The sequence below is a fragment of the Clarias gariepinus genome, chromosome 16, assembly GCF_024256425.1.
Source record: "Clarias gariepinus isolate MV-2021 ecotype Netherlands chromosome 16, CGAR_prim_01v2, whole genome shotgun sequence".
NCBI lineage: Eukaryota > Metazoa > Chordata > Actinopteri > Siluriformes > Clariidae > Clarias > Clarias gariepinus.
The window spans coordinates 14,484,438-14,502,565 of record NC_071115.1 but is presented as its reverse complement, the minus strand read 5'-3'; the positions used below and the strand labels follow the sequence as shown (position 1 = coordinate 14,502,565).

General features: G+C 41.1%; 1 protein-coding gene across 2 annotated transcripts in view; it reads right to left on the bottom strand.

Moving 5' to 3' along the window:
* Positions 1 to 1,476: 1,476 nt before the first annotated feature.
* LOC128544085 (retinoic acid-induced protein 1) overlaps positions 1,477 to 18,128 on the bottom strand; it is a 37,349-nt gene continuing 20,697 nt past the window's right edge. Inside the window, exons 2-5 of one of the 2 annotated variants that reach the window (XM_053514045.1) lie at positions 6,692 to 12,479; positions 4,551 to 4,644; positions 4,206 to 4,255; positions 1,477 to 2,711 (exon numbers count right to left, since the gene is read on the bottom strand). In XM_053514045.1, coding sequence (XP_053370020.1) covers positions 2,703 to 2,711; positions 4,206 to 4,255; positions 4,551 to 4,644; positions 6,692 to 12,460 — 5,922 coding nt within the window. In that variant the 5' untranslated portion in view covers positions 12,461 to 12,479 and the 3' untranslated portion in view covers positions 1,477 to 2,702. Of the gene's footprint in view, positions 4,256 to 4,550; positions 4,645 to 6,691; positions 12,480 to 18,128 lie in introns of both variants that reach the window. The other variant, XM_053514044.1, reaches the window with a different exon arrangement.

Sequence of the window (18,128 nt, the reverse complement as noted above, 5' to 3'; positions counted from 1 at the left end):
AGGTTGGCCTTGAGCCTATCCCAGGAGATTTGGGGGCACAAGGTGGGGTACACCTGGGACTCTTCCATCAAATTGCAACGCACACACACATTCACATACTACAGGCAATTTGGAGACGTCAATTAGCCCAATCTGCATATCTTTGGACTGTGGGAGGAAACTGGAGTACGTAGAAGAAATCCACCAAGCATGGGTGACCTGAGACGGGAATCGGTCCCGGACCCTGGAAGTGGAAGGCCACAGTGCTAAGCACCAAGCCACCAGTGCTGGCAAGTGAGAGAATAATTTCATTTATTTTTTATGATAAAAATGTAAAGATTCTGGCTGGTAATGTACAATAAAAATTTTTACAATATTTACAAAAGTTACCAAAATGGAAATAGAATTAAAACAAAGTTGTTAATTTTATATACGGCTTGTCCTGGGGCCAATCCTGGAAGGGGTGCTAATCCATCGCAGGGCACACACTATTTGGGAAAGGCGATAGCCATGCCATGTCTTTGGACTGTGGGAGGAAACCAACCAACCATGCACAAAGATACAAGGCGGTTGGAAGTGCAAGGCATTTTTATGTTTTTTAAAGCTACCTGTAAATTCACTCCCAACACTCCACAATTTAGTAACTCATGCGCAATTGGGGGTGGCATAACACACTCGAAGGACAGTGCTATCCGCTCCTTCTGCTTGCTTGAGCTCACAGATGCCGATTGGCTGTAGAGCCGTGATGAATGTGAGAGCACTAAGTAAGAGTAAGAGCCCTCTCTTCTGAGAGGAGCTCGGCCAATCAGCTCTCTCTAGACCTCCGGCTGCAAGAGGTTACAGCATCATCCGGGAATCGAACCAGCGATTTCCGGATGATGGGGCGAGTACTTTACCACGCCGGTGGGATTCAACACTGGTTTCTCTACTTCTTTACACAGCCCAAATACATCAGGTTACAAATGCGGCGTACAACCTGAACGGCCACAGTGCTAAGCACTACGCCACTGTGCCACCTTGTAACAAAGGTTCAACTTCATGCTAACACTCCGAACAACACATCTGATGTTCTCTTACCGGCTGAGCAAGTACATAGTGTAACTTATCGTGTGTTCTGAAATGTGGAGGTGAACTTTTTTATAACTCTCCCAAACAAATACAATTGTTTCAGGTATATCACAGAATGTCTATGGCAATACCCCCTGCTTGCTAGCTAAATTCTAGCTAGAATTTTTTTTAAAACTTAGACTCCTTGTATGTGTTTTAATTGAAAACTGACTCTTCTAAACCGGCCCTCTAGGTGGTCCGATTTTGCGTTTTGACAAAAAAAAAAGTTAGTGTTTGACAATTGAAGAATTTTGAGTTTTCTTTGGAGGATAATGGCTGTGGATTGCTTTGTTTCAGCATAACAATGGCACAAAAAGAGAATATAAACCACAAGTTTCTCAAGTATCTCAACGGCAAAGACACCTGCGGATGTTCACAAATCCAGTGTATTTGATGGCAGCAATACAAATAACATTCCAAACATCTCTTAAAACATCAAAACATCGCAATAAATCCTATGGCTAACGTGGACAAATACAATTTTGAAAAAAGGCATTTGAATTCATTGTTTTTAATAACATTTTAAAGGCAATAACATATTTTGTTTTATAGAAAATAAACATCTCTAAGAAATACTATACACCATTATAATAGTACATCACATCTTACATTTAAACAGCAGCAAATACTTATATACACAATTACTTCGAATTAATCATTGTAAGAAGGAATTAATCGTGTGTGTGTGTGTGTAATACTGTGTAACGGGCTGAATGTGGAGAAAATAACATAGCCTACAATATCGTGTTTGTCACGTACAGCGTAGTGGTGAACATAAAGCGCATCATTGCAGGTTCTTTTAGTGTTTTCTCCGGTTTCATTTTCAGGTTCGGTTCTTTCTACTCAACGTTAAAAACGAAACAGTCTTCAGTAAAGAAAGGCCCTTAAAATTGTTTAAGGTGCAGACCTGTACATACTGCTGCATTGTTTTTCAGAACACGTATTTGGACAGATATCAGCGCCGTCTAAGTGGTGCCATGTGTTTGCAAACGCACATCAAAATACATCTTGGAAGAGCATTATATTAAAATAATATTTTGACTTTTTCAGAATATTTAGACCTGTATAGCACACCCTGTACAATTTTTTTTTTAATAACACTTAAGCAGATATTGAATTACATCCAGTGGGTGTTTGATGCATGACATCTTCGAAACTGAATGCATTTCAAAATCACCAGGCATGCCTCTGTGCCAAACGGTGGCAGGGCTCGGGCCGCTAGAGAGGGCCGCCAGCCAAATCTGCCTCCAGGTGTCCCCGACTGATAACATCCCTTCCAGGAAAAAAGATTGGGGAGGAAAAAAAAGGAATCAAACGGATGAGTGGCACATTCAGGGTTTTTTTTGACCAGTGGCTCCTGTTTTTTTTTCTTTTTCTTTCTTCTTCTTCTGCTTCCATAAAGGAGCGGACCAGGCAGAAGGCGGATGCGGCAGAGGGGTTGGGGGCAGGGGCATTTTGTAAGAGGGGTGCCTCAGGGCCTTGTTGGTGAATGCAGAGATGATCTGGTCTCAGGTCAGTATTGCTACAGTACCTTTGTGCTTCAGTCGAAGCCAGTTTCGGTTTGAGTTCGGTTGCGCAGGCAGATGTATGTCCATGCTGGCTAAAAGTCTCCCCTTTTACATATCCTGGCAAACAGAATGGACAAATAGAATCAAAGTATGCAACCGCAAAAAGAAAAAAAAAAAGCGTGTTACAGTAATGTATACGTCGAATTTATTAATTCATAAGGCATACTTATAGTACACACTGTGTAGTGTTCCTAAGAGAGGGCAAGAGACTGTAGTGTGTATATGTGTGTGTCTGTGTGTGTCTGGCTCTGCATCAGCAGCCTGGTGTGAGCTCTCTAATTGCCCATTCTGAGGTAGTAGCCACTGTGCTGATGTGAAGGCTGCACCAAGTGGGCCAGTAAAGCTGGCCAGCTTTTACTCAACCACCCAGCAGGACTGCCCCCTAATTGTGCTGGCACAGAGCATTTTTTGCACAATATTTCTTCTCCTGCACCAAGGCTGTCTCTGCTTTTCTCACTCTTGCATCCTCTCTGCACTCATCCACTCATCCCTCTGGCTAACAGCCAGATCTATCTCCCTCTGTATCGAGCCATGATGTAAGAACAGCCCTTGATTCTCTTTGAAATGGTGCAAGCCATAGCCCTGCTCTTGGTTCCCTTTGTTGCTGCTTTTGGCCCGGTCTAAACCGATGGTGCAGTAATCCAGGGTCTTGCTCATGCTGCCACGAAAGCCCCCACTAGAAAAAAAAAGTCTGTGCATGTGTAGGCACAGAGAAAAAGAAAAAAAAAAGAAAAGAAAACATTTCCTGGGAGACCTGCATGGGGGTGGAATATGTACTGCTTGCTTTCATTAAAACAGCAAATTGGCATGGCTGAGACCTAAAGCCTTTAGATCCTTGAGTCAATGTGCTTTCAGCTTGTTCTGAACTCCTCACTCTCTCTCCCTCCCATCCTTTTTGTCCTTTGACGTAGGACGGGAAAGGAGATGGGAGGATGTTTTGATCTGTTGCCAGGTTTTCTCTCACTGGTTGTCAACTACTGCTCTACCCCTGCATAGTCTCTTGCTCCATACTCGCTTATCACTGCAATGCAAGCCAGAAACCTGTAGGCAGTTTATAACCAGGAGTTGTAGTCAAATCACCTAGATTTACATCTGAGGCATGTAGCAATCGAATGTAGCGTTCAAATCTGACTACAATTTCGAGTCACTGCTGCATGATTTAAGCTCATTTGGTTCATCCTCAAAGAAAAGCGTCTTTAGTGACACATTCAACCCTAAAAATCTGACAGTATCACTAATGCTAATTTAGTCTTGTGGGGGATAATAGGTGTCAGAAAGCCGAGATCAGTGAGCATCTAATTAGCATCCACTGTGCAAGCATGACTATCGCTGGAGAGATGGTTCATCAATAAGGGTGAGCTCCTTGCTAGACTTGTCTGTTGCCCTTGGAGATGGAGCTGATGAGCGGCTGTGCTTTACATCTCCATTCACTTCCTTTGTTAGGGAGGTCAGCAAATGTTTCAGCAAGGCCACTGATGTACACGGCATAATAGGCATGTTTCTAAGATCAAAGACTTCCTTTTATGTTCTAGAACGGGCTCAGACACTTACCTGGTGTTTTGGACATTTTATTGAGAAAGTGTCTTCATCGAATATGCAGCCTGACAGAAAAAGACACAGAATGGAAAAAAAAAGGATTTGGTGTGAGAAGATACTAATGTTAAAAGTCTTTGCTTCTTCTTATATTCTGACTCAAGTCAAAGGACACGGTTGCATTATGATATGAGAGCAGTGGAAAATCTATTCATCGTTAACATGTCACCCATGTGGAGTAAATTAGCCTGAGATAAATACTGTAGATAGATAAGGACTTTTAGTAGATAAACAACTTTTATTTGCGGTATTTGTGTGTAGCATGTACAAAAACACATACTATATGGATTGTTAATTCCATACCTGTCTCTTTGGCGCAGACATAGTGGTATTTATGAATACAGTGCTTCCAGCTACAGCCAATCGAAGCTCCCTCACTTTGGCACTTGGAGCATTTCTGTAACACAAATTTAATAAAGAAGCTCCTTAATACAGGATTATTCGAAATTCCAAATATTTAAAACATATTCTTATGATCATGAGCAATTACATTTCTGTTTCTACATTAGATTCTCAGGATATTTTGTTAGGATGTTTGTTACAAAATAAAAAAAAGCTAAACTGTTATGAACAGTATTACAAAAAGGTATTGTAATTCTTCTGGTTTTTATTAATAAAAATTCTTTAATAAACTTGATATTTATCGGCAATTATTGCTGGTAGAAAGTAGATGGCTATATTAAAGAATGCCATTGGTGCCTGATGCACAGCTTAATACGTAACACTATGTGCTTTTTAAATATAGTAACGATGATGATGGTAAAGGAGGATAGCATGGTTTTTCATGTAAAATTATTATATTTCTGCATATGGGGATACAATTTATATTATGTATTATAAAATAAATATATTATCTTCAATGAAAATATAATTAAGTTCCAGAGTATGCATCTTAACCAGAGATTATAATATAGAATAGTCTAAATGTTTTTCCTGGTTGTTTTTTAAATATAAAAATGTTTAATTTATAGAATTTGTGTAGCATATCTATTTAAAAAAAAAAAAACATTTCTATTACTTTTGTATTTTAGTGTGCACAAAGAAAACAAATAAATAAATAAATAAAAAGCTGTTTCCTTTTCTTTCAATTTTTATTTTCAAATGAAAATCTAATGAAAACACTAGCTACAGTTATGTATAATAGTTAAAGTATGAACATTTTCATATGCTAGGCAAAGCAAACCTCCAAGAACTTAACTAAACAACTGTAAGCCTTATAAAAAACACTGGTTAATTAGACTATTTAGAAAAAAGCTTCAATTCACTAGGGAACATAAAATGGTTGTTGCCATTTTTTTTGCTGGTGCTATGAGGCTACTTGCATTTTCAGCAAGGGTGCTCTAAAATTTAGGGTTTTCCATTAATGTGCCGGTCGACACATTAGGCATTTTTTTTTTTATTATTAATATGTATATTTTTCTAATTAATCCACAGACATTTTTGTTTACGGCCTCTATGGTTAACATAGGAGTAGTTACAGCACCCTAAGCCTCTCCTTGGCATTACCTATAGAGCACAAAGATTGGACGCGACTTTGGAGCAATGGAAAAGGTCATGGTGTCTGAAGAAAGCACATGATGGGATGGACCATAGACTGTACAAAAAGAACTGGACAAAACCTCCATGACATCATTAACAGGTAGAGCAGTTTAGAAGATGAAATATGGGTGCTCCGTTCGTCGCCATCTCAGCAGGAGCTGACTCCACATAAACCCTGGTTTATCCATAAATGGGTAAATTGGAAAATAAAGTGGAACCTGCCTACCTAACTTAGTTACCACCCACACCGTACAAATCTTAGTCTTAGCTTAGCTAAATTGCTATGGTGGTTAACATGAATTTATATGCTAATGCATTTGATTGAACTTCATCCATTCCCTACATCTTGTCCTGTGTCAACTCATACATTTCTAGTGGTAAGTTAAACTACAATGATTCCAGTTAGCTCCTAAGCTAACGTGATGCATATGCAGCTGTTACTCAAATTGGAAACACACTTAATTATGCATGACTTATTGTTGTAATGGGAAATCTACCTATTGAGACCAATTTCTTTTTTGTACTTGCAAACGTTTATTTTGGTTGTAAAGTTGGGCATTTTAACATGGGAAGGGATCTATGGGATTGACTCTTTTTTGGGGGCCAGCTCCCAGTGGACATTCGTGGAACTGCATGGTTTGGCACATTGGCATCATTTTTCAAAACTGGAGGTTGCCCCTTAGGGTAAAAACCTAAATAGTGCCCCCCGCAGAAGCCTCTGGGTGAAGGTTATGATCTGTAGTAGCTTCAATTGGTCAGGTTTAGACTCAGAAACGTTATGTGGCAATAAAATGAAGTCAGTTGACTACCTGAATGAATCTATATCTTTTCCTGGACATGCATGTATACAACAAATATTAAATATTACATAATGGATTGGATTGCCTTATATCGTCTATGCTTACTGTGAGTGTAGATTCCCGTGCAGCTTCCTTCAGTCCGTAAAGTTTGCCTGCGATTAGGATCACACCTCTGGTCCAAACAGCGCAGGCCTCATGTGCCCAGTGCTCATTAACCTCCGCCTCCAGCTGTAACCTGTGCAAAACAGAGTAGGAGCCCTCCTCACCAGCAGGGGGAACTCCTCCATCAGCTCTCCCCTGAAACGGTTGCAGTCTTTTGTACCTTGCTCGCAGGCCAAGGCGACTTTTAAGCTGTGCCCTTCTTTCTTTGATCACCTGCCTGCAATCTCCTTCACTTGTCCCCTCTTGAAGAAAGTCTTTTCCTCCCTCTTTCTTTACATCATTAATTTGCTCAGCACTGCACATGGCCACCTTCACTTGCTCTCGGTATCTGCTTCGCCTGAAGTCTTCATGATATGCTAAAGAAAGTGTTTTCCGTGGTATGGTATCCTCAAGGTAGTATGGGCCACACAAATCCCCAAGTTCCCTGTAATTTGCTGGCTTTCCACATAGGCAGCATATTAAACACCTGTCAGTTAGGCTTCTGTTAACTAAGGGGCCCTGGAGCATAATTGACCAATTTGGTATTGTCTTGTTTTTTTCCAAGTTCCTTTTTCTTGTCTGGACAAGCAGATGCTCTTCCTCGGGTTTGTTTATGATTGTGCAGTGGGAGGCATGCTTTTTGGAGCTATCAATGTGTACATATGGTTTGAAAGAATGCTTGCCTTCAATTTTTTGTGTTTTAAAAAAATCTGACAACGTTCCTTTCACAGTAGGAATACATTCCTTTTTGCATTTTAATTTAGGCTTCAGTCCCTTTACAGTGACCTTGCTGGTACTGTTGTTATTCCGCTGGATCTTTTTTTTAGGTCCAGGCTTTTTTTTGCCTTTTTGACGTTCTTCATTTCCGATTTGCTGGCTGAAGTTTTCCTGTTTCTTTTTAAGTGATGGTCGTCTGCCTCTTTTTGGTTTAATTACAGTTGAGCCTATTTCTATCAATAGCTGTTCACCCTGTGTCTTTTCTTCTGTTTTTGCAAAGAGAAAAGATGTTGATGGTGGTGACAGTGGAGGTGCTGGAAGAGAGATGATTTCATTGGTCTGTTCATGTGTTTCCAAAATTGTCACATTCTTTACAAGCTCAGTGCATTTTCTTCTCTTCTTCCGTTGCTTTAGATGCATTTCATGATTATTTTTAATAGCTCTCTGTTTGGCTAGCCTTGGTGTGTTGATAATGAGGTTCCCTGTCTCCAATGCTATATCTGGTGTGTCAGTGCTCTCCACTGTGGCCCACTTTCTACGCTTCTTTCGAGGAGTTTGAATACACGATGTGTCTGGAGCTTCTTCCATGCTTACACTCAAATCGTCCTCTGGTGTTACCACTGTAGTATTTACTGTCTTTCTTTTTTCTGTTCCCTGTAGTTCTGGTGATGACTTTGGTGCTAATTCTTCTAGCACAACATCTGGTTGGATATTAAGAGGCTGCTTTTTGGATGCTGGAGATGTAATTTTCTGTACCATTGCTTCGTATTTAAGTCCTCTGCCTTTCCTAGGAGGCAGATATTTTGTTTTAGTGGGACACTGAGGAACCACACAAGGTATATCACTGATTTCTTCCAATGGAAGGTTATCTTTGGTCAGGGGGCTGCAATCAGATGTTTCTAATTTATGACCTCGTTTTCGCCTTCCCTTTGAACTTTGGGTTTCTACTACTAACTCCTGTGGCAGAGGTTCCTGTATTTTTGTTTGACTACCTTTTAGACCTTTCTTTTTCTTGGCTGGGTCTGGGGCTTTTAAACTGGATTTTCTCTTAATTGAAACTGACACAATTTGCTCACTAAGTGAATCTGTGCAGACCTCCTCATGGTTGGGGGATTTTAACGTTGATGATGGGTTCTCATAGGGCTGAGCAGCTGCCAGTTTCTGCATATGTGACTCAGTGGGTTTTATTGCTGATGACTCAGTTGACATGTCTCTCTGTTTGTCCTTGTCTTCTTTTATCTTCTCCTGTGTTTGCTTCCGGGATCTCAATACCATGGACTTTTGATCTTTTGCTACAGAATTTACAAAAGAAGCATCCAATGCAGTGTCTAAAGTGGAACCAATTGTGCTGTCTATTGAAGTGTGCAAAGTAGTACCAACAACAGTTTCCAGACTGACTCCAGTATGTTCTTGTTGTTCAGGGATATCACTTATGCGGCTTTTAGTTTCAATATGCTCTGTGACAATACCTATATTATTTTCATACTTCATTGATTTGATCCTGGATGTGAGGCCTTTTGGCCGACCAGGCCCCTTAGGGGTTACTCCTTCTGTAGGCTTTACACCAGATTTTGGACTGAGCTTTAGAGCAGGTACAGCAACGGACTTTTGGCTATGCTTTGGTCCAGCCTTTACACTTGGTGTAGCCCCAGGCTTTGAGCCTGGTTTTAGTCCAGGTTTTAAGTACTGTTTTGAGTTAGTAGGCTTTGCACCAGATTTGGAACTTGGCTTTGGGCCTGGTTTTGGTCCAGGTTTTAGACCTTGTTTTGGCCCTGGTTTTAAAACAGGCTTTGAATTGGGTTTTAGGCTGGACTTTGTGGCCGGTTTTGGACCCGGCTTTGGACCAGGTTTTGAACTGGGCTTTGGACCTGTTTTTCTTCTCTCTTGAGAACAAACTTTAAGGGTGCTCTGTGACCCTAAAGAGCGAGTACACATTCGGGATGGCAAACCTTCGGTGAGAAGTTTTGGGGTTTGACTGCTAATGTCCACCTGAACAGATTCCATTTGATCAGAGAATATGCTACTGTTGTTTAAGAGCATGTTGGGCTTTTGAGGAGATGGTGGACCACCATCTCTATCCATACTCCTCATCACCGCATTTGAATGAACTAATTTTCTCCTACCCCGTGCATGCTTCCGGCCTAGTAGTCTTGGATGTGCTATGGGCTCTGGTTTTGTTGAACTGAACCAGCCATGGGAAGGAGCCATGGGCTCTGGTTTTGTTGCACTGGGGCAGCTTATACCTGGTTCTACATCCTCGTCACCTTTCTGTGGGGAGGGTGGAGTATCAGCCCAAGATGGTGCAGAAGATATTATTGACTTGCCTGGCAACTGGGGTGAGTCAGGCTCCAGCACCTTTGCATCACTGTGATCGATGTGATCCCTCACCTGATTCTGAGGTGTTGTTTTTTCATTGAGAGCTGAGAAGCCACTCCTGACAGGGTGAGATTGAGGCGCAATGTCACATGTGACTGATGACCTATCACTGCTTCTGTGGGTTATGTCTTGGCCAGGGGTCTCAGCTATTTCCCTGTTGACCATACAAAGTGCTCCACTTGCTATCTCCCCTTGATTATTAAAGGCCTCGGTAGAGGACTCTTCGTATTTAGCTTTATTAGTAATCACATCTTCCTCCAATGTCAGATTTCCTTTCTCTCTTACTTCAGAGGCTGAATAGCATAGGGCAGATTGTTCCTTAAAGGCATCATTCTGTTTCTCAGAGGTTAACTGTCTTTCCTCTGAAGATTCACACTCAGTGGTAAGATGGGTTTCTGAAGTTTCATTTTTTCGAGGCAAATGTAGATTGGACTCAGGCACATCTTTTGAAAAAGCTGGTGATGCTGGTCTAGGGTCCTCACCATTATTCTGTGATTCTGATTTGAACATTTCAGATTTCATTTCTAAATCTTCATTTTCTTTGCTCCTGTTGTCACAACACTTACCAGCAAAGTCTCCTTCCTCTGTCTCATATTTGTTTTTCAGTTTCTCATAGATGTTGTCTTCTGATTCATAAGAATAGCTTTCATTCGACACATCTTTATTTAACTTATGAAAAAAGGAGGGGCACTTCTCATCCTCTAACCACTCCTGTCGCTTCTCAGTTGCCTCAAAAACCTCGCCTTTGCACTTATGTTCTGCGTTCAGCGTAATTTTCCCAATTTCTTTTTCATCAGTTATCCTCTCAGTCCAGGCAGATTCCTCAAAATTCTCCTTTTGAGTACTCTCAGACTGCTTTATGGTTATTGGAGAATTACTCTCCTGCTTCATGGGGCTTGGGGCTGTTATGCTAATAGGAGATGTTTCATTTCTAATGCTCCTTAGAGAACTTTGCTGCTCCTCCCCAAATGGCATTCTTTGCACCCTAGGGTCACAGCTAAGATTATCTTCAGAGGCAGCACTCTGTATACTTCGATCTGAATCACCTGACCTAACAGACATGTCATCTGTTGAGTTCATCGAGCAGGTAGAAACAGTGTCCAGACTCAATTGAGAATGTGCTGAAGCATGTGTTGAACATTTTCCCTGACCAAAGTAATAGTAGTTACGCTCCATCTGATCATCAGTGCTGCTGGTGTATCCTACTTCGAGGAGATCAGCAGCCACAGATCTTGGGGTGCCATAAGAATCACTAGGAAGAGGACCATGCTGGCCATCAGGACATGAAGAATCCTCCACTGCCTTAATGTTGCCCCTATATTCCTCTCCCTTTTTTGGCTGGTTTCGCTTATTTCCTTTTTTGTTAGCCATAAGGGCTTCTGAGAGCAATAATTGCTGGACATTGTTGGAGATGTTCTCTACCTTAGATGTCAGAGCATTGAGGCTCCACAAGCTCGGGTTCGAAAAAAGCTTCTCAGAAAAACGGTCCTTGATAGAACTGGAGTAGCTCTGAGATTGATGGTTAACACTTGGGGATGCATGGGTGTGTGGGGGCATTAACATATTTGGATCTTGCAGATTAGCAGAAGAGGAGGAAGAGTTCATTGGTTGGCTATACTGGAATGTGTCAGGATTGGGCATTAAGGGAGAAGGTGTGGAGCTATATGAAGGTGACCTGCCCACAGACCTTGCAGGTGAGTGGCTAGAGCTTGGACTGCAGTTCTGGTAATACTGTTCAGGTGACCGTACAGAAATATCTGTTATACAGTAGTTTTGCTGTGGCTGATTGAAATGTGAAAATTTTTGAAGACTCTCTGGCGTACCTGACATTGCCTGCAAGGAAGCCTGCTGTTCAAATCCAACTCTTGAAGGAGGTTGTTGGTAGCCATAGTTATTCTGTGGCCGATAGCCACTCTGCTTCAAACTACTGTGGTTACCCATCTGCCTTGAATACTGGGCATTAGGTGGCATTCCGTAGCCACTTTTGAAGCCATGAGGGATTGGATTGCATTTTTCAATGTAAGATGACGAAGTGGAGGACGGCGGTTGGGAGTGTTGAGGGAAATGAATGTGGCTCTGTGGGTACATTAACGGAGATGGAGTAGGATTGGGAGGATGACCTTGCTGATGGGGGCTCGTATATACAGGGGCAGAGGGTTGGGAGGGGAGATGGCACTGGCTTTGAGAAATAGCTAGCATGTTCTGTTCAATATACTGTGATGAGCCACTGGCCCCAGGCTCAAGATGACCCACAATGTCCTGTTCATATTGAGATATCTGCCCAGACTCATCCCACTTTTGCTGCAAGTGCCCTTCATTCATGTACTGGGATGAATATCCAGAATTCATGTGGCTACTGTAGCCAGCTTGCAGGTGCTGGCTTGGAGCTTTTCCTCCTCTGAATGTTTTCTTGCTCTGAGCTGAATTGCTGCCATAGCTGGGGTAGGACTGCTGCCCATAACAGTCCTTAGAGCTTGTTCCTGCTGTTGGCACCCCTGCAGCAGAAAGAGAGTGCACCTCATAGCCCTGTCCGGTCTGACTGTGATGTCTGTAATTCTCAAGGCGAGATAATTCATGGGGTTCCTGCTGGTAGCAGCGTTGGTTGCCCTGGAAACCACCCCGCTCTCTGAAGGACTGCATGGCTTTAGCTAGTGTGCTCCTTGGGAAAGAGAGAGAGGGAAAATCAGACATGGAGAGAGAGAATACTTGCTGGTTTCCTTGCTATCTTTTCAGTTACACATTGCAATCAGTCACTGTTTTGCCATTTTTATCTTATTACAAATTTAATTGTATCACAAGCATAACTTACTCAGTCATTCAGAAAATCAAAACATTAATCTCCATTTAAGCGACAAAAATGTCATTTTCTTACAGCAGCTGTGCTCAGTCATCAAATCACTTCATTATATCTAAGAATTTTAACACTCAATAAATTTTAATCAATGATTTATTACTGATTCAAAATATTAAACAACACATGCAGTGTACTTGAAAGCTCATGGTATTAACATCTTTATATACAACTTTACAACTACCCAATAAATAAGGAGTATTAAAGCTAAGAACATACTGGACAACTACTAGGATACACCTAGGATAGTTACTGTATATACAGTAGTTTGAGAACTGCTGCTTTAAAAGGATCATCTATGAATTAAACATTAGCCAAGTGTTAAATAACCAGTACAGCTAGCAGGGTTACCACAAGGCTTGCTACGTAATCTGAAATGTTGTATATGTTTTGTATAGTACACAGGTAATCACAAAGGCTTTTGTCCTGAATAGCATGGAGTGTCTTTCAGATAACCAGGAACATGTACTTGTTTTATGGAGGAACTGTGGCACAATAAAGGGAACCTTGTCACCCTGAGACAGTGCAATAGAAGCTCTTCAGTTGCTGTACTCCAGCACTGGGAGCCTATCAAGGGAAAACAACCTGATCCCATCAGATGTTCACATTACTCATCTCACTAGCACACTGTCTAAAGTCACCAAGCCCCTGAGCTTGCTGTTCTCCTTCAGCAATGGCATAGCAGCTTCCTCAGGAGGCTGCCAACCATATATTACTGGTTTAGTGATGCTGCTGTGCTTGTTTACACAATGACCCAAATAACATCACTTGGGATCCAAGATCATCCTGATCTTACAAGATTCATAGAAGGTGCAGTGTGCAATATATAAACAGTCACATCCAACAAGTTTTTCTAAAAACTGTTGGTCTTGACTTTTCTTTTTCTTAGATGAGATCTAAACCTAAACTCACAAGGAAGAAATTTTCTTATAAACCAGTGGGGAAATGTTTTGCAGTGCTGTATAGCATTTTTGGATATCATGATACTTTTTATGAAATTGACTGAAAATAGTTTTTCAAACTATGGGCGGTAGATCACAGAGTCATAAAAATAGGAAATAAAAAAATTAAAATATTGATTTTAATGTTAAGAATATTATTAGTTGTTAGGTGAAGAGTTAATAAGGTACAGTAACCCTGTACATTATGCTTTGCAGAACAAAACAAAGCTGGATGTTTTAGGTAAATTGTTACATAAATGCACTATGTGAACACAACACAAGGAACCAGGTATTATTAATGTGCTAAATTGTAATAAACACATCAGATCATTTTGTATCATCATTAATCATACCCTTATATAATAGCGGAGTCTATTATTAACTAATTAATATTATTAATGAATAAGGACAACTTGCAGGAAATGCAACCAACAACATGTTACTGGAAAATCCTACCTGTTCTGTGGATTACATAGAAAACAGATTAGCACCTAAATTTAGTTAGATTAAAGAAATTAAAAAGGTGAAAATCAGTTTCATCAACGTGAACAAAATATGTGTGACAAAGAAGTCCTAATGGGTCTAAACCAAGCCTCACATAGTTTCAGCACCACAGTCAGCAACTTCTCACCAACACTTCACAGGAACCAACTTTGCTTCCACCAGCAGCAATATCCAATCAGAATGGGGGGGGGGTATATATATATTTATAAAAAGTAACTATTCTTGATTTAAAAGGGTAGAATTAACTTAAAAAAAGATTTATCTTCTTGTTTTTTGGTATTAAAATATACCATTATTTAAAAAAAAAACAAAAAAACAAAATCACTATTGAACAAGAAATATATCATATGAAGTGCGGATAAGGATAAACACAACATCAATAAGCTACAGGGTTAGATATATATATACCATTGTTATGCCCTCCCAGTGATGCCATTTCACCATAATTATTAGTAATTTCAGTAATATGATATAAGACTTTTGAATATCTGTTTTTTTTATGAGAGTGTTTGTCTTTCTATAACACTTCTGGCCAAATGCCAGCCTTGACAACTTTCTCCATTAGAGAGCTAGGCAGAATGGTTTTTAAATGCCGAGCCCTGGTATCGTCAGCATGGCAACACTATGTAGAGTGATTGTGCTCTGTCCCTGCCAAGAGGAGCCTGCTGCCTCTTTTATTAGTACCAGCAGTGCCCATGACATCACACCTCAACAGAAGGAATGAGACAGACAAAACCCAAGCTATTGTGGATGATCTATTCCAGCTATTTTTTTATTCCCATGATTTTGTGTGTGGGCAAGTGTGTGCAGTGAAAAAGAAAGAAGAAAAGAGTGTGTTCATGTGTTCTGTGCAAAAAAGAGATATGGAAAAAGAAAGACAAGTTTCAAGTGACTACTGACAAAGTCAAGTCTCCAGCTACATCCATACTGACCTAATACAAATTACATGTTTGACGCCAAGAGTGAGTAGATTTGTGGGACAGTGTCATGAACTAAACAGAAATAAACACAGACTGCTGAGTGCATGCAGCAACTAGGTCTAATAATTCCTCTTTTTTACAATACAAATCACAAACACGCACACACACAACCTGCTACCCAGACATGGGACCCAGCTTTTAACGCATGTAACGAAGAACTCAGTGGATTTTCTTGAGAATTTCAGAGAGAGAGAGAGAGAAAGAGAGAGAGAGAGAGAGAGAGAGAGAATGCTTTAAATTAGGGCAGCAGGCTGATTGATATTCTGGTGCACAAGAGGAGAAAGGAGGGTGGTAGAGAGCAATAGAAAGAGAAAGGGGGTGGGATCTTAGCAGGTAAGGCTGCTATACTGTTGTCTCTTGGTCCTGTGCTCTACTGAAGTAGCCGCCCCGCTTTTTCTGCAGGGGCGTTCCAGCTGGGCCCATGCACTCCCACGCTCTCCTGCGCTGCACCTTGTACTACTGCTGCATTTTCCAGTACATTGATCTCTCAGGTGGAATGAGAAGTCTCAAATGCTGGTTGTGCTGGAGGATTATTTTCTGTGAGACAGACTTCATCAATAATACCGGTACAAAGGCACAATGACATTACTGGCCTGAAATGCTATATGCCTTGCTGCGTTCAATAAGGGCACAGTCATTTATTTCTTCCTGTGAGGCTTGGTGCTCTGCTCTCTCTCCCCACCATTTCAAGTCACCTAATTGATGATGCAGAACGATTGCAGTGTCACTCATGCTAGCTCTTTCTTACTCACCATACCCCCCCCCCCCCCCTTTTCTCCTCATTCATTTAAATTCTCTTTTGTTCAGTCTCTACCTCTCTTTTGCTAACATGTTTTCTGTTATGGATTTTTTTTTCTCATCTATTCTTAATAAAGATTAAACTGTTACCCCTGAAATAAAGTAGTTGCTGCTGATGACCTTGGGAATGTGGCTGTTGCTGTGACATTTGATCTGCTGTACAAAAAGTCCATTGAAAGATAAAAGGAAAATGGTAAATTGTTCTTCCTGCCCACTGGGCTTTTTTCCCCCAAACACACAGGTGCTTGCAGAAAAGATTCTACCACTTCAAGCACACTCATAACTGTGATAACAATTTCCAGGATCCCAGACTGAGGCCCAGGATCTCCGGCCGCTTTGAAGCGATTTATCAGAAGCCCCTGCCAACTGGAGCTTGTTTGTGTGTAGTTGGACCACTTACAAAATGCATGTTTGGCTCCTTATGATGGCTGGTCAGAAATAAGTCTAAACAATGGAACTGGCTAAGATTCAATTCTGCTGCATAGAGAATGTGAGTGGGACACACCCCAGACAGTGGGACCAGTTTAATTGTTACCTGAGGACAAGACTTGGGAATATTTGTTCTGGAAACCTATTTCTGCCAAACTTAGCCAATGCTAAAAGCCTTTGTGCCACAGATACACTGTGTATGTGAAATCGGAGCAGAGCCTGAATATACCACCGGGAACAGGTGAGAAGAAAATAGGGATAAAGAAGAGTGGGTAGATATGAAGTTAGAATCAAGACTGTTTATCAACTTTCCATGCAATTAGCAAATGCTAATTAAAAAAAGGGTTTTATAAGATTAAATGAAATACTTCTCCAGACTGTATTATAGTACTTGAATCTACCATTGGACTCAAGTACTATAATACAGAAATACTGATACATAACATTTTAAAAAGTTGGTCCAGTATACAAGGAAATAATCCAGCCATGGAATGACGGAATTACATGTAACAAACTTCTAATTATGCTCCTAGTTCTTGCAATTCTTGCAGGCTTTTTAACAGATTCTCAAGCATGTTTGAAGTATTTGTGCCAATACATTTATTTGTGTTGCACTTGTCAACCCCAAAAGCCTTCTAAATCACTAGAATAGTTTCCACGGAGGAAAGTTCAAGCTTTTTGCAAAATTTGACGCAGATTCATTGTTCCACTCGCTTAGTCATTTTGAATGTGATGACCACGTAGTACACATGCTCACTTAATGGTGCCTTGCGCCCTATTGACTAGTATAGGGAAGTTTTCACCGCTCATGCATGCGCATAACAGTCCACTCTCCCTGGCTTCCAGGTTACATCGATGTCATACAAGCTGTTCTTATTATCTTAACATTGGCTGGACTTTTTTCTTGAGAGACCTTGTACATTACAAATTTTTAATTCGCAGGAATGCAAAAGCATTCTTTCTGATAGGAGTGGTAAAGAGTCGAATTTAAGCATATTTTTGAACAGGATCGATGATGTGACTACACATTAGAAATGCTTTCTCTGATGCCTGGGAGAGTCAGCGATTTATGGTAAGGTTTAAGACAAAGGGATTCCAGTGCTTTGGCTTATTTATTCACTCAATTCTCTCTTACACTCTTCCTCTATCCATTACTACCTTCTGTCTGTTGTGTGGACTGGCTGGGGACAACGTCTGGACAGGGATGGGTGAGTGTGAATGTGCTGGTGGAGCACAGCCAAGCCAGCAGAGGGAGATGAGTATGACAGGAGCCTTTGTTCTCTGTTGATGAAAAGCCATACTGGATACCCGCTCCCGCACAGACAGACATTAGGGCACATCACAGGCAACCAGTGCAGCATGATTAGATTAAACCTAGGCCAAAATTACTCCCCCTGCCCTAATTAAACTTTAATCTCCAATACCACACAGATTACCTGCATCATAATTGAGTGTAGGAGCAGAGGGCAGGGATTTTTGAAGAGGGCTTTTTCTAGACAGAGAGAGGGTAGGCAGAAGGGGGGAAAAAGTGTGTGTGTGTGTGTGAGAGAGAGAGGATTTAATGCTGGCTGAAGGTCATGTTCCCCTGCAGGGGAAATATCTCTCTCCTTTCCTCCATTTTTTCCCCTTTGTGGATAGAGGACAGTCAGCTCCACCTATGGTTGCTGTCAAACTGAATGTTCCCTACACCTGGGCAAAGCCTATACAATAGCACTGCAGTCCTTTACCTCCTGCCATCCCATCTTTCTGCAGAACTCACAGCCTCATTCTTCTCAGTTTTATAAAAGCGTTCAACATATTTCTTG